The 20,562-nt window shown below is 39.8% G+C and overlaps 1 protein-coding gene across 3 annotated transcripts in view; it reads right to left on the bottom strand.

The window, feature by feature from the left end:
* slc6a9 (solute carrier family 6 member 9) overlaps positions 1-20,562 on the bottom strand; it is a 73,172-nt gene that overhangs the window by 13,439 nt on the left and 39,171 nt on the right. For all 3 annotated transcript variants that reach the window (XM_032532215.1, XM_032532216.1, XM_032532213.1), the window contains 2 exons: positions 5,374-5,530; positions 1,775-1,906 (listed from right to left, as the gene is read on the bottom strand). In XM_032532215.1, coding sequence (XP_032388106.1) covers positions 1,775-1,906; positions 5,374-5,530 — 289 coding nt within the window. The remainder of the gene's footprint in view (positions 1-1,774; positions 1,907-5,373; positions 5,531-20,562) is intronic.

Genomic DNA, 20,562 nt, shown 5'->3' on the forward strand with positions numbered 1-20,562 from the left:
GAAGACAGGATGGGAGAACATTAGAACTTGAATGTGAAGAACATGGCAGCTTTGTACATGATGGGTCACCAACATTGCTAATGGCTGCCTCCTTAGAATAGAAGTACCTGAACTTGCTTTCCGTTTTAAACCTTCAAATTAGCTGTTATATCTGTCAATAAGTTGTAAGTATATCAACACACAAGCATTGTGTAGTTGGGTAAATCGCACTGTCCTGTTTCCACCACATCTACTTTGGTCACACGGGTGCGTCTAGTTTTAGTTTTCATTCAATTCATGGCAACAATTGTTAAATTTGGATCTTTTATGATGAACTCAAATTTCACCTTGCACAAGTTTTTATCATGTACTGAATTCTTACATAACAACAACTCTTACAGCTCGGTGACGGCAAATAATCTTACACATTTGAATTAGGGCTGGGCAGTATGGCCTAAAATCTTTATCCTATATATACATATATATATAAAAAAATTAAAAAAATTTGAAGCACAGACTAACACAATATATATTACGGTATATTTGCTTTTCCTAAAATGTCTATATTATTGCTTCTGAAGGGGTAAACACTATTACTGTACTCTTAAATGTATGACTAGGACATATTTCACATAGTACAGAGTTGGGTAGGTAATCAGTTTTAAATTTTGGTATTTGGATATATTTTTCTTTTCTTTTATCTTCTTTTCATTAATACTGCAGAATAACAGAATCCTTAAAATGAATCCCAAACAACACTAGTTCAGCTCAGCGTGAGGGTCTTTTTGCATTTCTGTCATCTCCTCACACACACCCGTAGCCAGCAGAGACAGTGCAGTGACAACCGGTCAGTCCGCTAACTTGCTCTCACTACCAAAATTACCTGTTCTTTTTTTAACGTTACAAATGTGCATGCAGGCTGAAATTTATCGTGCTGTTCTGTCAGATGATGAGTAGATCTGCCAGCCACTAGGCTAATTTATACAGTATGAACATTAAAATAATGCAGTGCTATAACTTTCTCTGCACTGTTTGTTTTGATCTATTTACCTGTACAAGTTGATGGTTATTTGCTACTCTGTTGGCACAAGAGAACACCGCAGGCTCTATTTTTGTGAAACCAGCAGCACGGCCAGATTACAGACAATCTCGTCCTGCCAACTACGTTGGGAACATGCCAGACACACTTTTTGGTAATTTTGTGGCCAGGCTTCCTTGGGGAAGCTGTGACGCACTTGGGAATGAAAAAACTGTCCTGACGGAGTTATACACGAAGCCACATGTTTTAAGTCTTTCTCATTGTTTACATGGATCTGTGTGTTTTCAATGTGTCAGTCTCCAACACGCCTGTTGATGTGCAGAAGACACTGTGTAAAATAAGAATTTAAAAGGGCAAATGGTTTGATGCGCACATAAGCACAGTATTGATTTATCATTGACCATGATTATTTGTCTATAAATGCTTTAAAATTGAGAATTTTGCTGCTGAAACTTTTTAAACCACATTCCTGGGGGTTGAGGAGTGATGACACTAACCCCTGCAGTGGGTAATGTCACAAAAGACCTACTCATAAAATTAATAGACTTCATCCATACAAATCTCACAACAAGTTAAATTCAAAAGTTGGCAGCCCTGCCGCATCACACTCACACTCTCTCACTAACACACAGACACACAGACACACACCCAAAGAACTTAAATAAAATGAGATTTTCAAGCAAAATAATTATTTTGTCCCCAAAAATGTATGTTTGTATGGGATTGATGCAAGCACACAAGCACCTTGACACTAACCTTTGAACATGGGGCTGATCTTCCATACTCCCAGACACCCCTGGCTGGCGAACTGACCGAAGGACAGCTCAAGGAAGAAGAGAGGAATGCCACAGAACACCAGCATGATGAAGTATGGTAACATGAAGGCACCTGGAGGGCAGAGGCAAGATGACAGGCACTTGGTCACTGTATGGGCTATGTTAGGAAGACTGGAAGTTGCATATGAGCAGTGTGAAGACAGTGAGCCAAAGAAAAGGAAAGAAAATGACAACTAAGTCCAATTTGTGTAAGTTTAATGCTTTATTCCTGTTGATGTGTGGACGCTTTTGTGTTTGTCCAGACAAAAGCATAGAAGCCTATACAACGTCAGTTACCTTAGATGTGAATGATATGGAATGTGGACTAAGCTGGTCCATAGGCACAAAGAAAAACAGACATATGATCTAACATGTACGGGCTGACTTTAATCTATCATTATGAAATACTATATACAGATATGTCTAACTCCAAGGTACATTGGTGAAATCCCATGCAGGTTGAATGAATACGACATATAATGTATAGTATAATAGCACTGTATCATAAAAAATGTATATATATATATATATATATATATATATATATATAAAAAATCGTAGACTGTAAAAAGAATGGATGAGTTTTCCAGCTCTGAAAAGTGTCTTAAATATGCATTTTATCTAATTTCCAGCAGGAGCGTTTTTATCTAAGTCTATGAGAAAATGACCCTACTTCTCATTTTATTTTACCTCAGTAAACATTTTCATTATTAGTTTATGATCTCAATCTCTAGTTTCAAGACTTCTTCAAAACAGTGCAATGCTTATTTAGTAAATTATGGTCCCCTTTATTTTAAAATTGAAAGCATCCCTTGCTTTATTAGGACGTGGCTACAAGCCAAACTGCCAATAATGATATAGTCTTAGCAATACGTATCCATGGCATTGTGTACATTTGTACTTGGGTGTTGTCCCAGTTTTCATCCTAAACTTTGACAGCATCGGGGGAAACTCGGGGTTCAGTATCTTGCCCAAGGACACTTCAACCCGGAACTGCAGGGCCAGGGATCGAACCACCAACCTTCCGATTGACCGCTCTACCAATGAGCAACAGCCGCCCCAGGGACATTTGCCAAATTTTGTATGTACTATCTTGCACATAGTCTAGATCAACAAAAGTACAATGTACATCTTGTCCATATGGTACAGTTCAAGGAAAAAGCCTGACATTCAGTAACCGGAGGTCCTCGTTTACCCGGTAAATCTGCTGGATGAATGGCTTCATAAGGATTGAAGATGGACAACGCTCCCCCTTTAGCATTTAGCTTAGTGCAGCGCCATTGCAACCATTACCCAAAATTGGCTCCTTCCCAGCTACACCCTCTTGTCAAAAATAGTCACATCCAGTTAAAAAAAAAATTTAGAAGGCAACGCCGGTATCGCCAGACTCAAGGCTTCAAAATGGCAGTACAGAAACCAATGGGTGATGTCACTGCTGCAACGTCCACTGTTTTTACAATCTATAGGTATAATACAGAATTGAATGATAGGCTATAGATTATACAATATATATGTACATATCATATACACATAAAGAAAAAGTACAAAAGAAAAGAAACATAAACCTCATCTGTTATTACAACCTCCCCTGAGTGAGCAGAGAGGTTGCTGCTTGTGCAGCTGAGTCTGTTCAATGCACGGTGCAGCAACTCTGACGGTTCAGACTGGACCAGAAACCAGACAGTCCTCTATAGGGAACGTCTGTGTCTGTGTCTGTGTGTGTGTGTGTTTGTGTGTGTGTTTACATTTGAGTGTCCGTATGCGAATTTGGTCGGTGCAACCAGCTTATACTGTGCAATACCGAAACCTTATTGTGAACTCCTAGTTAAGCTCAGGTCTCCTGTCCTCTGTGCACTTTTTGCAGCTGTGTTTGAGCTAATGAATGACCTACATGTACAGAGTCCTTGTACAGGAATGTACAGGAATGCAGTTCTTCCATATGCATACATATATACAGTACATCCAAATATTTGCAGCGCAAACATAAACTGGAGTGTGGGATAGATGCCAAGAAAAGGTCTGAGTCACAGAGTTATGGGACGTTGGCCAAACTCACCACTTTTTACTATGTTTTAGTGCATTTTCTAATACTATTTAGAAAATATTTTAGTCTATTTAATCCAGAGTTTTAACAATTTATTTAACTAGAGGGAAGAAAGACTTCATGGCCTTGATGTACTTTGTACTCATCATATTCTTATGTGCCAACTCCAGTGACTAAATGGTAAAAGCGGTACGTCATCGGAAGCAGCAAGAAGCAGCTGGGTCCATTCTGCGGAAAGATTATGACAGCATTCACACCCCAGTAAACAATGATGTAGTTACGCACAACTACAATTGATGCTTAAAAAGATGCTTTGAATCATAGTTCATTGAAGTACATTGAGTTCGTTGAGTGTGAGCTGTAACGTAACTGGTGAAGACAACTGAATTGATTAAAATGCTTTAGAAGGTACAATCAGACAGATGTGAGATGATCAACTGTGATGGTACAAGAGGTGCTCTAATATGGAATATGGCCGATACATCTGACCTGTTTAGTTATGTAAACTGGGAAGATTTTTATGGTATTTCCAAAAATAAACCATACACCTCAAATATCAAATTATGGGTATGACAGTAGTAAAAAATGTAATTTCCCCCTTGTAAGATCAATACAAGTATTTTCTTTAATCTTAACCAAATAACCATTTACAAAACATTGACATTGAAGTTTTAATGTATCGTTTGCCCCTTAAACTTTTACATGTGGAAGTTACAATACAGCTGCTAATGCTACTGTGACTTCCAGTTTACACAGTAGTGGAGTCTTTACTTACAGAGACATTCCTTAAAGCTTTAGTGTGTGAGTTTTTGATATTAATGAATGTCCGTTACATTCAAGCAATTGCCAAATAAGTTGATACAAAGCTAATTAAGACTATCTCTACACAAATCTCTTTGTATTTCTCAGTATGGCTATTTTTCAGAAGATTGTGTCATCCGGTGACTTTACCGCACAAAAACTCGAGTGAAGATAATGACCTCTTCTGAAGTATCCATCATGTTTTGTTTTTTAATCCTCCGTGTCCTCCTTGGCTACTAGCAACTGCATGGAGGAGGGGTGGGGTCGTGTGTGCGATCATGGAAGGGTTGTAACATTTGGATGTGCCGACAGTTTTGTTGTCATTACTTAGAATTCCTCATGGGGACAACAGAAACTACGCACCATAGCATAAGTATTAATGAAGTAACATGATTAAAAAAAATCACTCATTTGAAATCAGCTAGTAGCTGTAAAGAATCTAGCATATTTCACACAACCTTAGAGATGGATTTACACAATCATGCTTCGTGGAGCTTTAAATTCCTTCCTTACAGATTCCTCAGGATTCATCTGAATCATCAACTTGGAGAACTTGTTGTTCAAGGCAACTGTGTAGTAACTAATTAGGTATGTATAATGTACTGTATGATTAAATGGACTTCAATTGTACTTTACTCTATTTATGTGGTGTGTCATTGGCCAATAGAAATGAGGCTCTACATTATAATACATACCTCCTCCATTTCTGTAGCAAAGGTAGGGAAACCTCCAGACATTGCCCAGGCCCACAGCATAGCCCACGCTGGTGAGGACAAACTCTATCTGGTTGCCCCAGTTCCCTCTCCGGGAGTTTTCATCCTTCTTCACTGGCTCGCCTGGAACTGCTCCGTTCTACAGCAAAGACAGGGAGAAAGACAGAGGTGACTTCAGGTGGCAGGAAAGTGAATGTGTTTCGGAGATAGTGCTGCTGCATCGGGTCAAACGACGGCGCTCAAAGGATGAAAAACACATCTCTCTTACAGACATGAATCAGATAATGAAGACTTGGGATTTTATTTCAAGATTGGTCAAGACCACAAATGCAGGGATATTAATAAATTGCCTTTTTTATGTGTAAACATCATTACTGGGATTGGATGTAAAACATCCTGCTTCAAAAGCAAACAATAACTTGACTTATTTCTAATTTGTAACTGTTAACCCCCTCTCGCCACCCCCTTAACACACACACACACTCCCAAGAAAGTGAATGCAGAAGACAGGAGAAGCTCTCGCTGTCTTGACTTGGTCTTAACCCCTCAAAGTCTTTGTCTTGACTTGGTCTTGGTTTAGGTGGTCTTGACTTAAACACTGGTATTATGCAACAGTTCCTGTAACATACTATCTCCTCTACCACAAAGTCTGGCAGAAGGTGGGTGCGCTGGAGCAGACAGAATGTAAAGTGAAATCAGTGCCTTAATTACAACCGATAAGCATTTGGTCTTGTCGTCCTGATTTCGAGCTTCTCCTCTCCTCTTCTCCCTCCCTCTTTTACTCCATCTGCTGGCATCATATGGTCCCTCTTTCCTGACCTCCTTCTTAACCTAAGCTGTGTCTGTCTGTCTGTGTTTTGCGGGCGCCCATGAAGACACTTATGCTCTAAATACTGTTCATTTTGAAACACTCTTTTGGTAAAAGGTACATGTACCGATCAGTAAAGGTCATTGACTTAACAGACTAGTCATTAACATTCTGAAATGATGTAATGATCTTGGTAACTTTACATATTTGCTTCATTTCTTTGCAAAATTGTGTAAACTGTGTCATCATTGCAAGGAAGAATGTAAAGTAAAGCAGTCTTCAATGGGCAACAAACTATGATGATTTAAGAGCTATTTTTTCCATGTAAAACCCCTAAACATTGTTGAGTACAGATGATTTCAATATTTAAACGGTTGTTGTTATATTATGTCTTTAAATTTGAAAGTTTTGCCTCAAAAGCCTGAAAAAGAAGGCAACATGGCCTATTTAACTGGTACATGCTTGGATTGTTTTTCCAGTACTACACAATACATTTTTTAAAGATTTGATTGTGAAAGTATTTTTGTTTTTTTTACTTTTAATGTTTGAAAATATAGACACAGCCCTCGGGTTCTGGCTTATATGGCTTATATATGAATTATTTGTTGTCTATGTGGGCGCGGCACAGTTGTATGCATGGCACAATACAGTAATAAAAACTCAATTCACTCATTCATGCTGCTTGTGTTATCTGTGTATAGCAGAGCCTTATTTCCAGAGGCTCAATGAATGAACAAAAATGTAAAAACTAGTCATAAAAACACCCTTCTTATTTGCGGAAAAATGTTTATTTTGCTCTCAACAATTCTTTCAAATACCAAAATTCAAACCCTAACCCTGTCATTAGGCAATACACTAAATGCAATGTCATACTTTTTCCAGCTATGATAAATGAATATATACACGTTAATTAATAAGTATTACAGTACAACAGTCCTTAATGGGGTTATTTAACAGCTTTGTTTGTGAACAAGATGTTGCATTAAAGTTTATGTAAAAGCAATAAAGTGACATATGTGTTTGGTTCCAATTCTATAAAATGGCTGCAGGGCACCAAGTCCTGGAGATAGCATGTTGCTCAGACACAATCACACGCACACCTCTCCCAAAATAAACACACTGCCTCCGACACAGAGCGAGCTCTTGTTCATCAGCAAAACAGAAACAACCACAAGAACCTCCACATTTTGCCCTTTTGCCCCCATTGTGCTGTATTTCAACTTTGAGACAGCTGCAAGTGGGACTGATGAAAGAGAGGGAGAAAAAAAAAAGATATTGGACAGCAACAACCAATTAAAACAAAAAGCCACCATATTTCCCCCAAAGCTCTGTTGTTTGTCTTTGAGTCTGACTGTGCTTGCATGTCAGGAGGGCAAAACAAAGAGCATTTTCTCCCGCATCCTTGACCTTTTGTTGTGCAGGAGTGGAGGTTGCAGGTGGGACGGATAGGAAGATCAGCAAACACAAGTGTTGTTGGCGTGGAGATGCTCAGAGTGAAGCCACGGTCACAGCAGTGTGCAAGTAGAAACCCACAGCAGTGAGCCCCGCCGTCACAGCGGGTCACACATTACGAAGTCTCTGTCTGGAGTTGACTTTGGAAGGAAAAGGAGCGTCAGAAACACAGTCCCCCAGTCGGAGTCGGTTAATGTGGCTTGGGAAAGGGAAGTTCGGGGTCCCCTGCTGGAACTGCTGCCCCCACAACCTGATACCGGATAGGCGGACGAAGATGGATGGATGGATGGAGAAACAGTATGTGCAGCTGTGTGTGTTCTCTGTGCACCTGGCACTTGTGCATAAGCACACAGGTTAACAGCTTGGCTCAGGTCTATAGCCCGAACAAACAGAAAGGAGATAAAACACTGGGAATAGCAATTGGACATATTCAAGACAGGGACTGGCACACAGAGTGAGTACAGAAGAAATACAGGACGTGTTCAGGGGATGTTCTTTTACCATGAAAACAGGCACTGTGTTGTTGCCGTGTAAACAATTTAGTTGCTATATTTAAAACATAAAGTAGGGTTGCCCCCATTGATTTATATTCAATAAAAAATACTTGAAATAGAGATCGGCATCATGCCTTTGTTGTCGATGATTTAGCATTTTTTATTTTGTATGTAGATTGATGCGCATAATGTGGAACCAAAGTTCACAAGCGAGAGTTCCGCCCGGACACTTACATTAGTTGTACGCCCTTAGCAACATGCACTGTGGTTAGCACAACAAACAGACTGCCGTGCTAGTCAGTTACACTAAGGCGAAAGCAAATGAGACAGAGCAGCAGGAATACAGAATGTAAACTAAGTATCCAAATAGGTATTTTGAGAGAAGAAGTCGGGTCATTCCAATTTTCCGCCATTAAATATGGAACGAAATACATTTCTGAAGAAACACACCAAATAACTTAGATTTTACTGCACAAGTAGCAGTGTTTAGCATTCAGGAGGATCTATTAGCATAAATGGATTAGAACATTTATGAATATGTTTTCATTAATAAATAATCACCTGAAACTAAGAAGTGTTTTGTTTCCATTAACTTGGAATTAGTCCTTCACTTTTCTATAGTCCTTTTCCACAGAGCCTGCCATGTCACACCACCATGTTTCCACAGTAGCCCAGAACGGACAAACCAAACAGTGCATCTAGAGAGGGCCTTTTGCGTTTTACCAATACTTGAAGGCCACCGTAGGTTTTACAACAGGCTTCAAAGGGAGGGGTGACTAGAGGGGTATTTAGTTGATTGCAATCTCCAACCTTACCGCTAGATGCTACTGAATCCTGGGCACTGCTCCTTTAAGTGACAAATCTAAACATCTAAAACCAAAACACCCTAGAAAGAAAAGCTGTCCATACAGTACTTAACTATATATCCACTAACAACAACCCGAAGTGGAAGAGAGAGAAAGCAGCATAGCTATCTTGCATCTTGAAAAGCTGTTGTGTTATTACTGATGACCCATCCAGCTACAAGTAGAGTATGACCCACCAGTTTACACAATCTCTGTCGGTTGTGTACTGGTTTTATGGGAAACAAATTTTAGTCACAGATTGAAGAAATTTAAAAGGTGCATTGGAGGATTTAGGGTTTGATCTCAAATCTACTGAAGATCACACAATCTAGTGAAAATCAGAGGGGCATCAAACACCATATAATGACTGAATTCTCTGGACAAGAGATGAAATCCCTATCTCCCTAGATTGACCCCGATGTCTTCACCCAGGTGTCATAGCCTGCGGTGCTGACTCTGAGGAGCCCCCTGGCCAGTCAATCAGATAGACAGACACTGATCTCTACGTATCCCTCCCTTTCTATGTCACATGCTTCTCTGGGACCATCTGGACTTTATGTAAGACCATACATGCACTCATCCCTGTCTCTCCTTTGATTTAATTTGCAACTTTTTTCATCTTTCCAGGGTCTCTTTCGAGTCAGAGCGTTGACTTTGCTGTTGTTGCATCAGGGCAATGATGAAATTAACAAAAGAAGCAGACTATTACACATATTTAGAGCAACGCATTGATTTTGGTGAAAGATTTGTGAGATAAGAGGACTTAGTACTTACATGCAGATTTTAAAATGGTGTAAAGACATGTTTCATAGATAATTGTTGCTCACAAGTTCGACAGGGCTCATACATGTTCTTGCATGTCATGCAAAAATGCCAAGATGATCGTGAGGAAATGTCATGTTTTGAATTTCTGCACTTGGAAAAAACACAACAACACACAGGTTGTGTGCATAATGTGTGCTCCAAGACACAAAATAGCCTGTCAATTGCCAGTCACTGATTCTGTTTGCATTGTTCCTCCCTGAAATATTTCAAATTGCAGAATATGTCAATTATAGAGTGTGGTCTAGACTTGCTCTATGAGAAAAGTTAGATTCTGTTATGATTTAACACTATGAATAATAGTTGAATTGAACGTCTTTATTCAAATGATTATACATGTTTCATTGAAGAATAGCCCTACTAATAAAGCTCCTCTAACTTGGTGATAAGCATATTGCATTTCCTAGGTTCAGTATGCATTTTTAGCAGCTTAACACTTTCAAAAAAAATCATTAACATAACAGTGATCACTGAACACGAATACAGAAGTGAAACTAAACTCCAAATTGCAGATATTCAGGTAGAAGCCACAACTGTTCTCAGAGCTGAATACAGCGACACTTTAAAAACTGGAGCAAAACTCAGGTGTCCAGCAAAGACAGACATGAGGTTCCAAAGACACAGCTTTTTCTCATTAGAGTTTGGTGCTATTGTGTATTTAGCACGAACCATTCTTGCAATGAGCTGAACAAGTGATTCGCTATTCTGTAATCATAATCTCACAGGTTTGAGACCAGCAATGTGTCAAACAGCTGTAAACAAAATACAAAGTCCCTAACTCATCTCTCTGCTAAGCTGACCTGGTAGAGACTGCCAGCTCAGTGCCTCGCATGTGAATGCACAGAGAAACGCGGATCTGGGTTGTGCAGGCTCAGACTGCGAGTGACATAAAATGAGATCGATGTGATTCACCCAAAATCATGTAATTCCACAAATGTCTGCAGGTGGACTATGAAGGGAATATGACAGACAGCGTAGAGCTTGCACTTACACACACCAATGATGACCAAATACACAATTTCAGACATGCGTTTACAGAATGCACAGGACCAATATATCAGAGGCCAGCACTAACCTTTCAAACAGACTTCTTTTGACAACTGCAGACATGTCTGTACACTGCACTGTCCACTTGAGTGTAGCAAAAACTACAAACTTTACTTTTTATCTTATGGCAACACACTTTAGGTTACTTCCCCTTCCCCTTCCTCTCCTTTAATGATGATCTTTAAACTCTAGTTCAAAAATACAGATGTGGTTTGGACAGTATAAAAACAAGAGGTGTGTCACAGCTCTTCATACAGCTGCAACAGAAGGCACACAGTACAGTGCATCCCACCTTCAAAATATGATTTGTTAACATCATATAATTAATGACGGAATTCTATTTAGTGACACCTCCTACAGCTTACTGCTCTCTCCCCCTCTCAGGGGAGCTGTTTCTCTGTGCACATTTAACAAATTTCCCTCAATGTATGTTTGAGTGGCTTTTTTAAGCAAAAATAAATATCATTACACATGCATTTTTGGGAAGATGCCTAATTGTCAGGTAAAATGTGTCTAGAAGAGTAACGCTTATGAGAATGGCAGTGTCACATCGACAGACCTTCCTCCCCAGCGCTGCGGAAGAGGGTCTGGTGAGTCCACACAGCATTCCGGGATGGGAGAAAAACATGCTCTGGTTTAATGGCATTTCTTTAAACCAATCACAATTGTCTTGGGTGGCGCTAATCGCTGCATAGAGCAATGGCGCCTATACAAAATAGCCTTGGGAAGGAACTTGTTTTGGTGGAACGATGTACGTTCAAAGGTTGTTTTATTTGTGCAAAAAAAACTCAGATTGGACAGATAGTCTAGCTAGCTGCCTGGATTTAACCTGCAGAGATCTGAGGAAAGGTTAAACATAGCCCTCATGAATCAAACAATGTTTAAAATTTCAACACAAAGAAAACCCTAGATAATGGATATCCGGCCTGAATGAGTGAAATCCGGTGGAACTTCCGTCGGCAATGGAGCAATCCTGGAAGTGGAACGTTGTGGATATAGACATGTGTGATATGAGAACAGGGGGTTTTGTTGTTTTGTTTTAGCAAGAAAAAAAAGATTTTATACTGTCTACAGGAGTGTGATAAATATATACCATAGGCATTTCCACGTATATACCTCCACAGTTGATTTCCAGTGTATTACCTTGGTATCATTTAACATATCTATAACGTCTCACACTTGATCTCTGTAAATACTTCTGAACGCACAACACACACAGAGATCGCTACACTTGCACATGTACTGTATATTTATGTAAAAATACACACATTAAAAAGCAATGTTTTGAAGGACATCAGTGTTTGAGCAATGATTGTCTAGGAGGGGGTCAAAGGGGTTCAGTAGTACCTTTTTAGGGTGTCACTGCTCCATCCATAAACAATATTGTAAAAACTGTACACCCTGAGAATAGAAATGGAAAAAAAATACAATGACACAAGATTTGATAGACATAGACATATTATATCAGAAATTTAATTACTTGTGTCTGTCTACACGTCTGGCAATAACAGCTAAAGATTCAGACATAGTCTACATTTATCCTGATTACAGCACTGTGCTAATGTTCACTAAAGGTATAATTGCATAAACTGACAGGACAAGCTGTCGCTCAGCTCGGAATATCTGGACATCTTGATTAAGGTGATGAAAATGTGATGAACTTAAAGTAGTACTATTATTTTTTTCTATTTGCTAGTGTTTGCTGTCGGTCAGAACTCAACCGCTATCTGAAAACAACTACCAGGCTGGAAAAAGACATGAGCTAGCAGCTAACGGTATGGTTTATTGACCAACAGACTCATCACTCTGTTGGTCTTCGTGAGCAGCAAAGAGACTTTTTCTGAAAGGGTACTGATTGACATTTCACTTTAAGAAAATGTTTTGTTTTTATCAGAGGGGATTTGGTATTTCTCCCCGTGAGTGTGATCATGGACACACATCCAACACAGCTGTGGATCATCATGGAATCATGATTTGTATTTAAGTTCTGTAAGTGTACTATGTTGCTTTACTGTTATGTGTTTTTAGAAAGGTCCCTGGGACCAAAACGCTGACACATAAACCAAATACAGAAGTGAAAAGTGTGTGTGGGAATTTTATTTTATTTCTTTTTTTAAATGGATCTCCGGGGGATTTAATTCCCAGCACCACAAAGAATACCAAGCCAGTGGTGTGCGTGTTGTTGACTATTCATCCATGACAGACACCAGTTTATTTTGTAGTTTAGCTAACTCACAAAATATACAATAAAACCTAAAAATGAGAAGCCAGCTAATAACTGTGTGCAGATTGGGTTCAGAAAGATTTTAGTAAAGGGACATTTTATGTTTTAAAAAGGGGTCATAGTTGCAATGACATGCTCTTAAAGTAGGTTTATGGTCGCTGTGGTGTTCCCAGTGCGAGGTGTGCGAGCCATGAAATAAAGTCACTGTGTCTGTCATTTCCAACGCGAAAGCTCTGCAAGTTCTCACGCTTTGTTGTAATAGGAAGGTCGAGAATTACAGTGGAGCCTTTGTTGCCTCCAACCCAGCTTTTGCACGACCAATAACCAAACCAACAGACTCCTAAACGGTGGCAATGTCTAGGAGTATTCTATCAATAATCCTTAATCATTCTCAACTCTGGCTGCTTAAAGTAAAGATAGTTTAATGCATTTTGAGGGGGATTTTTATAGAACAGCAGTGCTAAGCATTTAACAGCGGCAATGCGCCACTGTTAAATTCATATTAAGGAAAAACCGCAGCATCTTCTGCTTAAAATAAAAAAAAAAATCAACATTTGTTGATGGTGATACGACTGCTGGTGAAAGATGTGATGACTGGAGATATTAGGTACGACAGCTGAAATGTAGACGTTTGTTTGCTATACTATCACACTACAAAGTTGACCTTTAATGCATTCAGGGACTCATTATTCACACAAGCAGCTGATCTTAACTCACTCCTGCCTTTTAGTAGAGCTTCGCCAAAGGTGAAAAGGACCACAGTTTTATATATGTACTTCTCTTGCATCCGACAAAATTATGAGAGCCTCTTGATAATAAACAAACAGTAAAAAAGTGTGTGCAGACTAAGGAAGTACTGTCTCAAAACATGTCAGCACCAGGTTGCCAATGCAAAAAAAGGAGAAAAAAAAGGTGCTGCATTCTAAAAAAAGTTAAATTTACCCAGTATTTTGAGCTTTCCATGACATTATACTCTTTACAAGACAACCCTTGACTACAAGACATCATGGAATACCAATGATGTGACAAACAAATTTACCAGTGCATATTGGGCTGGCCACACATTTATTCAACTGTCTCGTTCACATGAATACTGATCGTTTAGCTACCTCATCAATGCCTAAGCACCCAGTGATTCTTGTCAGTGCCATGTCCTCCAGTCAGTTTTGCTCGATCTCCTTTTATATTCAAATCACAATCATGCAAATAAGTGCAATCAGAACACTCTTTAAATCATTCTTTAGATGAGCCGCTCCAGATACTGTTTCCCCAGACCAATAATCAAGCCTCAGTTATTCAAAGCGGCACACGTAATCTCCCTTGCCCCACCTACGCAGAATTTAGTAAACATGTCTGTCTGCTGCGACTGAATCCACTTGGCTATTATGGAACAAAAAGCCAACCGGATCCCCCCCAAAACAGGCGGCTTAAAGCTCCCTTTATGAGTGGGCTGTGAGGTGAGAGTAATAGGCCTAAAGGCAGTGTAGACCGTGGCTTCTCAACCTGCTACCATTGGGGCCACATACCAAAGGATCCCATTGGGCATAGACTGAATAAATCCCCCTCCACGGCTGATTAATTGAAACCAAAGGATGGGGTGTCAGGAGGAGGAGAGAGGAGAAGGAGAAGGAGAAGGAGAGAAAGTCGAGCCCTGTCAGATGAAGGGTGGCATAGATGGCCGCCCAGAAGCTAGGGGTCACATACAGGTTACATCAATCCATACATTGAAAAAGTCACTCAGCAAGTCAGTGGTCTCCAGTTCACAATAAAGCACTTAACAATGCGCTCCTGCAGACTGGCCTGCTTTCCATCAAAACGTTGGTTGTGGCCATCCTCTAAAATTACGCAATCACCGTATTCAACAACACCATGTTTCAACCACAGGAATTTCCCCTCTTTTAGGAACTTGTTGCGTTTCCACTGCAGATGCCAGTGTCTAAATTAAGTTCTGGGGGCATTATTTCACCCCCTTAAAAAGTTCCTGATCAGAGGCTAATATCTTCTGAAAGTACAGGAACATACTGTACATGATGGGGTTTTGCACAGCTCGGCTGCTTCAACTCGCCACCGTTTCATTGATAAAACAACAAAGTAGCCTACTCTCATATCGATTTATGACCATTTAAGGACTAAGGGAGGGTGCCCAGATAGCTCAGTTGGTAGAACGGGCGTCCATGTATAGCGCGGGACCCGGTTCGACTCCGGCCTACAGACCTTTGCTGCATGTCATTCCCCCTCTCTCTCCCCTTTCATGTCTTCCGCTGTCCTGTTAAAATTAAAGGCTGAAAATGTCCAAAAACTAATCTTAAAAAAATAAATAAAAAGGACTAAGGGAGAACATTTGTTGTAGATGTTTCATTCATACTATTTAAGTCTCAGCGTAGGAAAGCCCATTGCTTTCGCCAGTGCGAACTTTGTTTAGCTCATTTTCTGTAACCAATCTAGCATGAAAGCATTATGACTGGAATTAGCCAGCCGTTCCCAGTGGGCTACTCAGTCTGTCCGCTTCACTACCACAGGGAGACTTCTTTGCAAAGAAAATGGACAGCCCGGAAGATGGACAATCTGGTTAGCCATCTCCCAATGTCTGCTGTCGTCCTGGCGAGGAGTGAAGCAGAGGGACTGTAGACTCTGTTCTGCCGCTGACAAATTTGGACAAAGTACATACAACAAACATTGTTTTGTTGTATGTATCATAGCAACAGTTTATATATCCGGTTTACCTATTTAAATGACAAAAAGATTATTGCCGCCTGCTGGCATGGAGAGACATTTCCTCACACACAGGTGCAGAACATATGGACTAGTTGGCTGGCTGTAGTCTTTGCGGTGTGTTCAAGGGCAAATTTTTGGCCAAACGACAAGTGTTGTGAGGAGACGCAAGAATTAGGGCTTCATTGCCACTAGGTGTTTGTCTGCTTGGTGCGTCAGCACCTTTAGCTTATGTGGGAATGTTTAGAAGTTTGTACCCAAGGCCTAATACTAGATAGCCACGTTAGCCCTCTTCTGCAGCTAAGGTCCTGTACACACCTGTCATTAAAAGGCAGTCTTGATGACCACAAGCAGACAGCCACATGTTTCACTATGGAGGCCAGTTTGTAATTACGAAGCACATGTAAAAGATTTAGCAGGTAAACGTAATCCATTGGTAAGAAATATAATCTACAAATAATATCTATATTATCTTTGTTATATGTTACATGAAAAAAGATTATAAGTATTAAAGGTCTATCTATAGTCTCTATAACTAAAAGATGATGCAACAGATTTTAAAGAAGCGTTTTCAGCTTTGTTGTTTTTTTGGTCCATGATTAGTTACTACATTAGTCACTACAGTCTCTACACTAAACTTCACCTGTAGACACCTCAACTGTGTCATCCAGCTCCTTACCTTGACATCATTTTCCATGATGAGGAAGTTGATGTAAGCACAGAAAATAGTCCCAATGGCCTGATGATTGACCAACTTCTCTATCTCCACGACACTTATAGCACAAACCTTACCAGGCTGGAATCCTCAAATACCCTCCCTGGGGGGAGGAGGAAGTGGGATAGTTGACTGAAGAAAGAATGGGGGTAGGGCCAAAAAGGGCAAGGAAGGCTGGGTGTGGCTAGGTCCAAGTGGAGAGGGTGGGCATTTGATGTCAGACATCAGACATCAACAGGGATTGAAACTTGTCTGTACTAACAAAGATGTGCGCAAGTGACTTTCTACATGTGCATATGGGTGTGGAAACATGTATTCATTTATGAGTGATAGATTATGCTACTTGTCTGTATGTGTACATATATGTGCAGTGTTCCCCATGAGATTTTGAGAAGTGAATTTTGTTTTGAACCACCAGAAGATATTCATTACATTCACTGACATAAAGTATAATAATAATAAAAGGCTTCAAGACATGTCCTCCACTTTCACATTTTACATACAGGAGACAAAAGTACCCGTCTCCCCTCCTTCTTTATTTTATAATACTAACCTTCATAGTGGCCCTCGTCCTCCTGTCTTTTCCTTACCAACCAGCTAACCAAAAGTTAAAAGTCAAAAGTTAAAAAATATATACTTCAATTTGTGTTAGATGTTTAATGAATGTGTTGACAATTTCGACATTATATCGAATTACTATTACGAGAATTTAGTGGAGATTATTGATGTGATGGAGAAGCCAAGTCCAACTATGACTAATGTTTAGTTTCGTTAATCATTACATTCACTGCTAAATTCCAAATTTGATCCAATGTTTGCAACTGACGTTTCAACCCCAGGACCATTACCAAAACGCGTCATGTTCCACGTGGTCTCTACATATTCTGGCTGCTTCATGTAGAGATAGCAAGTTTAATGCGTTTGGGGAGATTTTTTATATAGCTGCGGTGCTCTTAAATGCATATAGGGGAAATACTGATGCGTACTTGTGGAAATTGCTTTGAATTAAAGCTGAATGAAATGTAATGTAATGTTCAGGTGCCATAATCTTATTTCGGGAAAGATAATCACAGATTTCACCATTGTCACTGGATGTCTGTGTATGTCAACTACATGCAAGATACATGTAAACACCATGGATCTCTTCTTATGTGTTTGCTAACCACTTTAATTCTACACAGAGGACCAATCTGTTTGGACAGTCTCTTTTACTGTGGATTGTCTGTAAGCGTAGGATGACAGCACCCTGTCAATGCATTGTGAAGACAATCTCTCAATCCCTTTTAGAAATAAGCTGTTCTCTAATAAAACAATAGGATTACATGAGCGTGAGCGAACAAGAGAGATGGGAAGAGACAGACTGAAATAGAGACGGATACTGAGAGCTCTATAAGAGAAAGACAGAGTGACAGGAAGGGGAATAGAAAAAAAGTTAGAGACAGAGGGACAAGGGGCAGTGATGGCTGATGAGTGTAGACAGGCAGGCAGGTCCAACTGAAGCCGTTGCAGCGGTGTGCTCCGTCCCACCCCCTCCCCTCCACCCCTCCAACCCCTCCCTTGCTTGTTCACTCATTTGCTTAACAAGTTCATTTGTGCGTAGGCCTTTATCGGGTATGGCTGTCAAGTGATGCGCGAGACTGGCCTGCGGAACTGTTGGCACTCGCAAGCTGTTCACCTGCATCCCTCTCACCCCCACACACCCTCCCACTCATGCACACACGAACAAGTAGAGACACACACACATACATACACACACATAGACACACACACACACAACCCCACCCCCACCCAACCACCCACCCACCTACCCCATTCAGCATGTGCAAGAGCAGACACACAGCATTGGCATCCAATAAGGCCAGAAGTGTGAGCAAATGGAGCGTGAATACTGTGTTCAAGCTGCAACATTTCCACAAAATCAGATGCGGAGCTGAAATAAAAATGTTTTTGTTTTGTTGAGTTTGTTAGTTGGTAAAAATAAAATGAACCAGCAACCACTTTAGGTAACTAGTTAAGTTTCTGGTTCCAGCTGAAATGTGAGGATTTGCTGCAGTTGTTTAACTTATAAAACCTCAAATTTGTGATAGCATTGTCCTGTATTTTCTGTATGCAGCCCGGGAGGTGTCATGGAGAAAAACAAAACTTGTTTGTGTTCCTAATTTCACAATTTATGTTATATAATTTGCTCCTCTCTTGCAGTGGCAGCAAAAGCCTTTGGCCCAGCAGATTCAGTCAGGCAACAAACCCTAAAGCTCAGTTTTTGTGAACTGGATGACATCTGCAGTATGATCATCATCATCATTTTCAACTTTTTTTAATGGCAAAACATTCTGTCATCCTACAAAGTATGTTGAAGGATTCTTAAAGATAACATAAACCCCAACTATATAAAAATGTCTCTTTTCAATCCGAGTGACCAATAATAAGAATGTGATGGGTACATGCAAGACGAGACTAATGACAGCATTAATTACCAAATTATGTGCAGATGTTTTTTTACATTTATTGTATTTGTACTCCCTCTCTCTGTCTCTCTCTCTCTCTCTCTCTCAAACAGACATCAGACTATCATTTATCTTTCTCCCTTTAGCTTCTTTTTACCTCATTGCCTCGTTGTTTTAGCCCTCTTCACTTGAAGCAGCATTGACAAACATCTCTGTGGAATGTCCCTCAATCCTCACACTAGAGAGTGTGCACCACACACATGAAGCCTCGACAAGCATTATCACCCCCCCCCCCCTTGTCCCTGCTCAACACAGAGCAGCATGCTGCCTCAATGAGCCTCATCATCAGCTCTTTTCTCCCCTGATTCTTTCTTCCTACAAATCCATGACAGAGCTAGTGATTAAGCCTCATCAGCCTGTTTCCTCACCTCGTTTCAGAGCTTTGCTTAAACCTCCCCTTTTTCCAAAAGTTGCACAACTGCACTGCAATTGTGTGCAGGTTACAGCAGTGTACCACATTTAACTACCGAGTGTGGGCTGTTGGGATAACGCAATCATTTACAAATGATTTAGTTTCTGCTCTGCACATAACACATGGTACATTTAGTCTTCAGTCCAACACTAAGAGTAGAGATGCTCCGATACCATTCTTTTACTACCACCAGGTACCAGGCGATACTGGTATCGGAACATCTCTTTCAAAAAACTGTACCTGTCTCATGCAGGTATAGGATAATGTGACTGTATTCTGTTTTTTATAATTAACCCTAGTTACATAATTATGTAATATATACTATGCAATGTATAAGTATGCAATGTTTGAAATGCCAAACTTATTCATGTTAATATTCAGCTAAATATGTCCCAGTACAGTACATAAACCCAATGTTTTCATATATCTTATATTTAAGATAGACATAATGGAATAGATAGATAGATAGATACTGATCCCAATAAAATGGTAAAATATAGTGTTACAGCAGCAAAATCATTCACACAGCACAGAATATAAAAGAAATACTAGGATACAATATAATACACGCAATATGCATGAAATAATAATAGGATAAAATACAAGAACAAATATTTGAATTTATACAAATAGTATGATAAATATGTAGATTAACCTATTGCGCAAGTTGCACTTAGTGCAGTATTGTTGAAATCAGTGAAGTACGACAATGAAAAGGAAATTGCAGTTCATTCACCTCATCCGGGTTTCTTGGTTGTGTCTATATAGTTACCCAAGAAAATATATATATATATAAAGGCTGCATTAGATTAAAGTGATGCAATTTTCTGAGACTATTCTAGCATTTGCATTGTTTGCCTTTACACACTTAAGTCATTAAATCAAAATTTCTAAAGATTGTTTATCAAAAATCTAATTGTGTAAATAATATTTTGTTAAAGCACCAATTGTCAATCCTACAATTTCATCACAATATCAAGATCAAGGTATTTGGTCAAAAGTATCGGGATATTTGTTTTTTGCCATGTTGCACCAGCCCTAATAACCAGGTTCCATTGTGATGTAAACATCACCTCCCAAATATGATCAAAGCCAGGATATGCGTGTAGTGGTTTTTGTAGTGGTATTGTGTCTTC

The sequence above is a fragment of the Etheostoma spectabile genome, chromosome 12 (assembly GCF_008692095.1).
Source record: "Etheostoma spectabile isolate EspeVRDwgs_2016 chromosome 12, UIUC_Espe_1.0, whole genome shotgun sequence".
Taxonomy (NCBI): domain Eukaryota; kingdom Metazoa; phylum Chordata; class Actinopteri; order Perciformes; family Percidae; genus Etheostoma; species Etheostoma spectabile.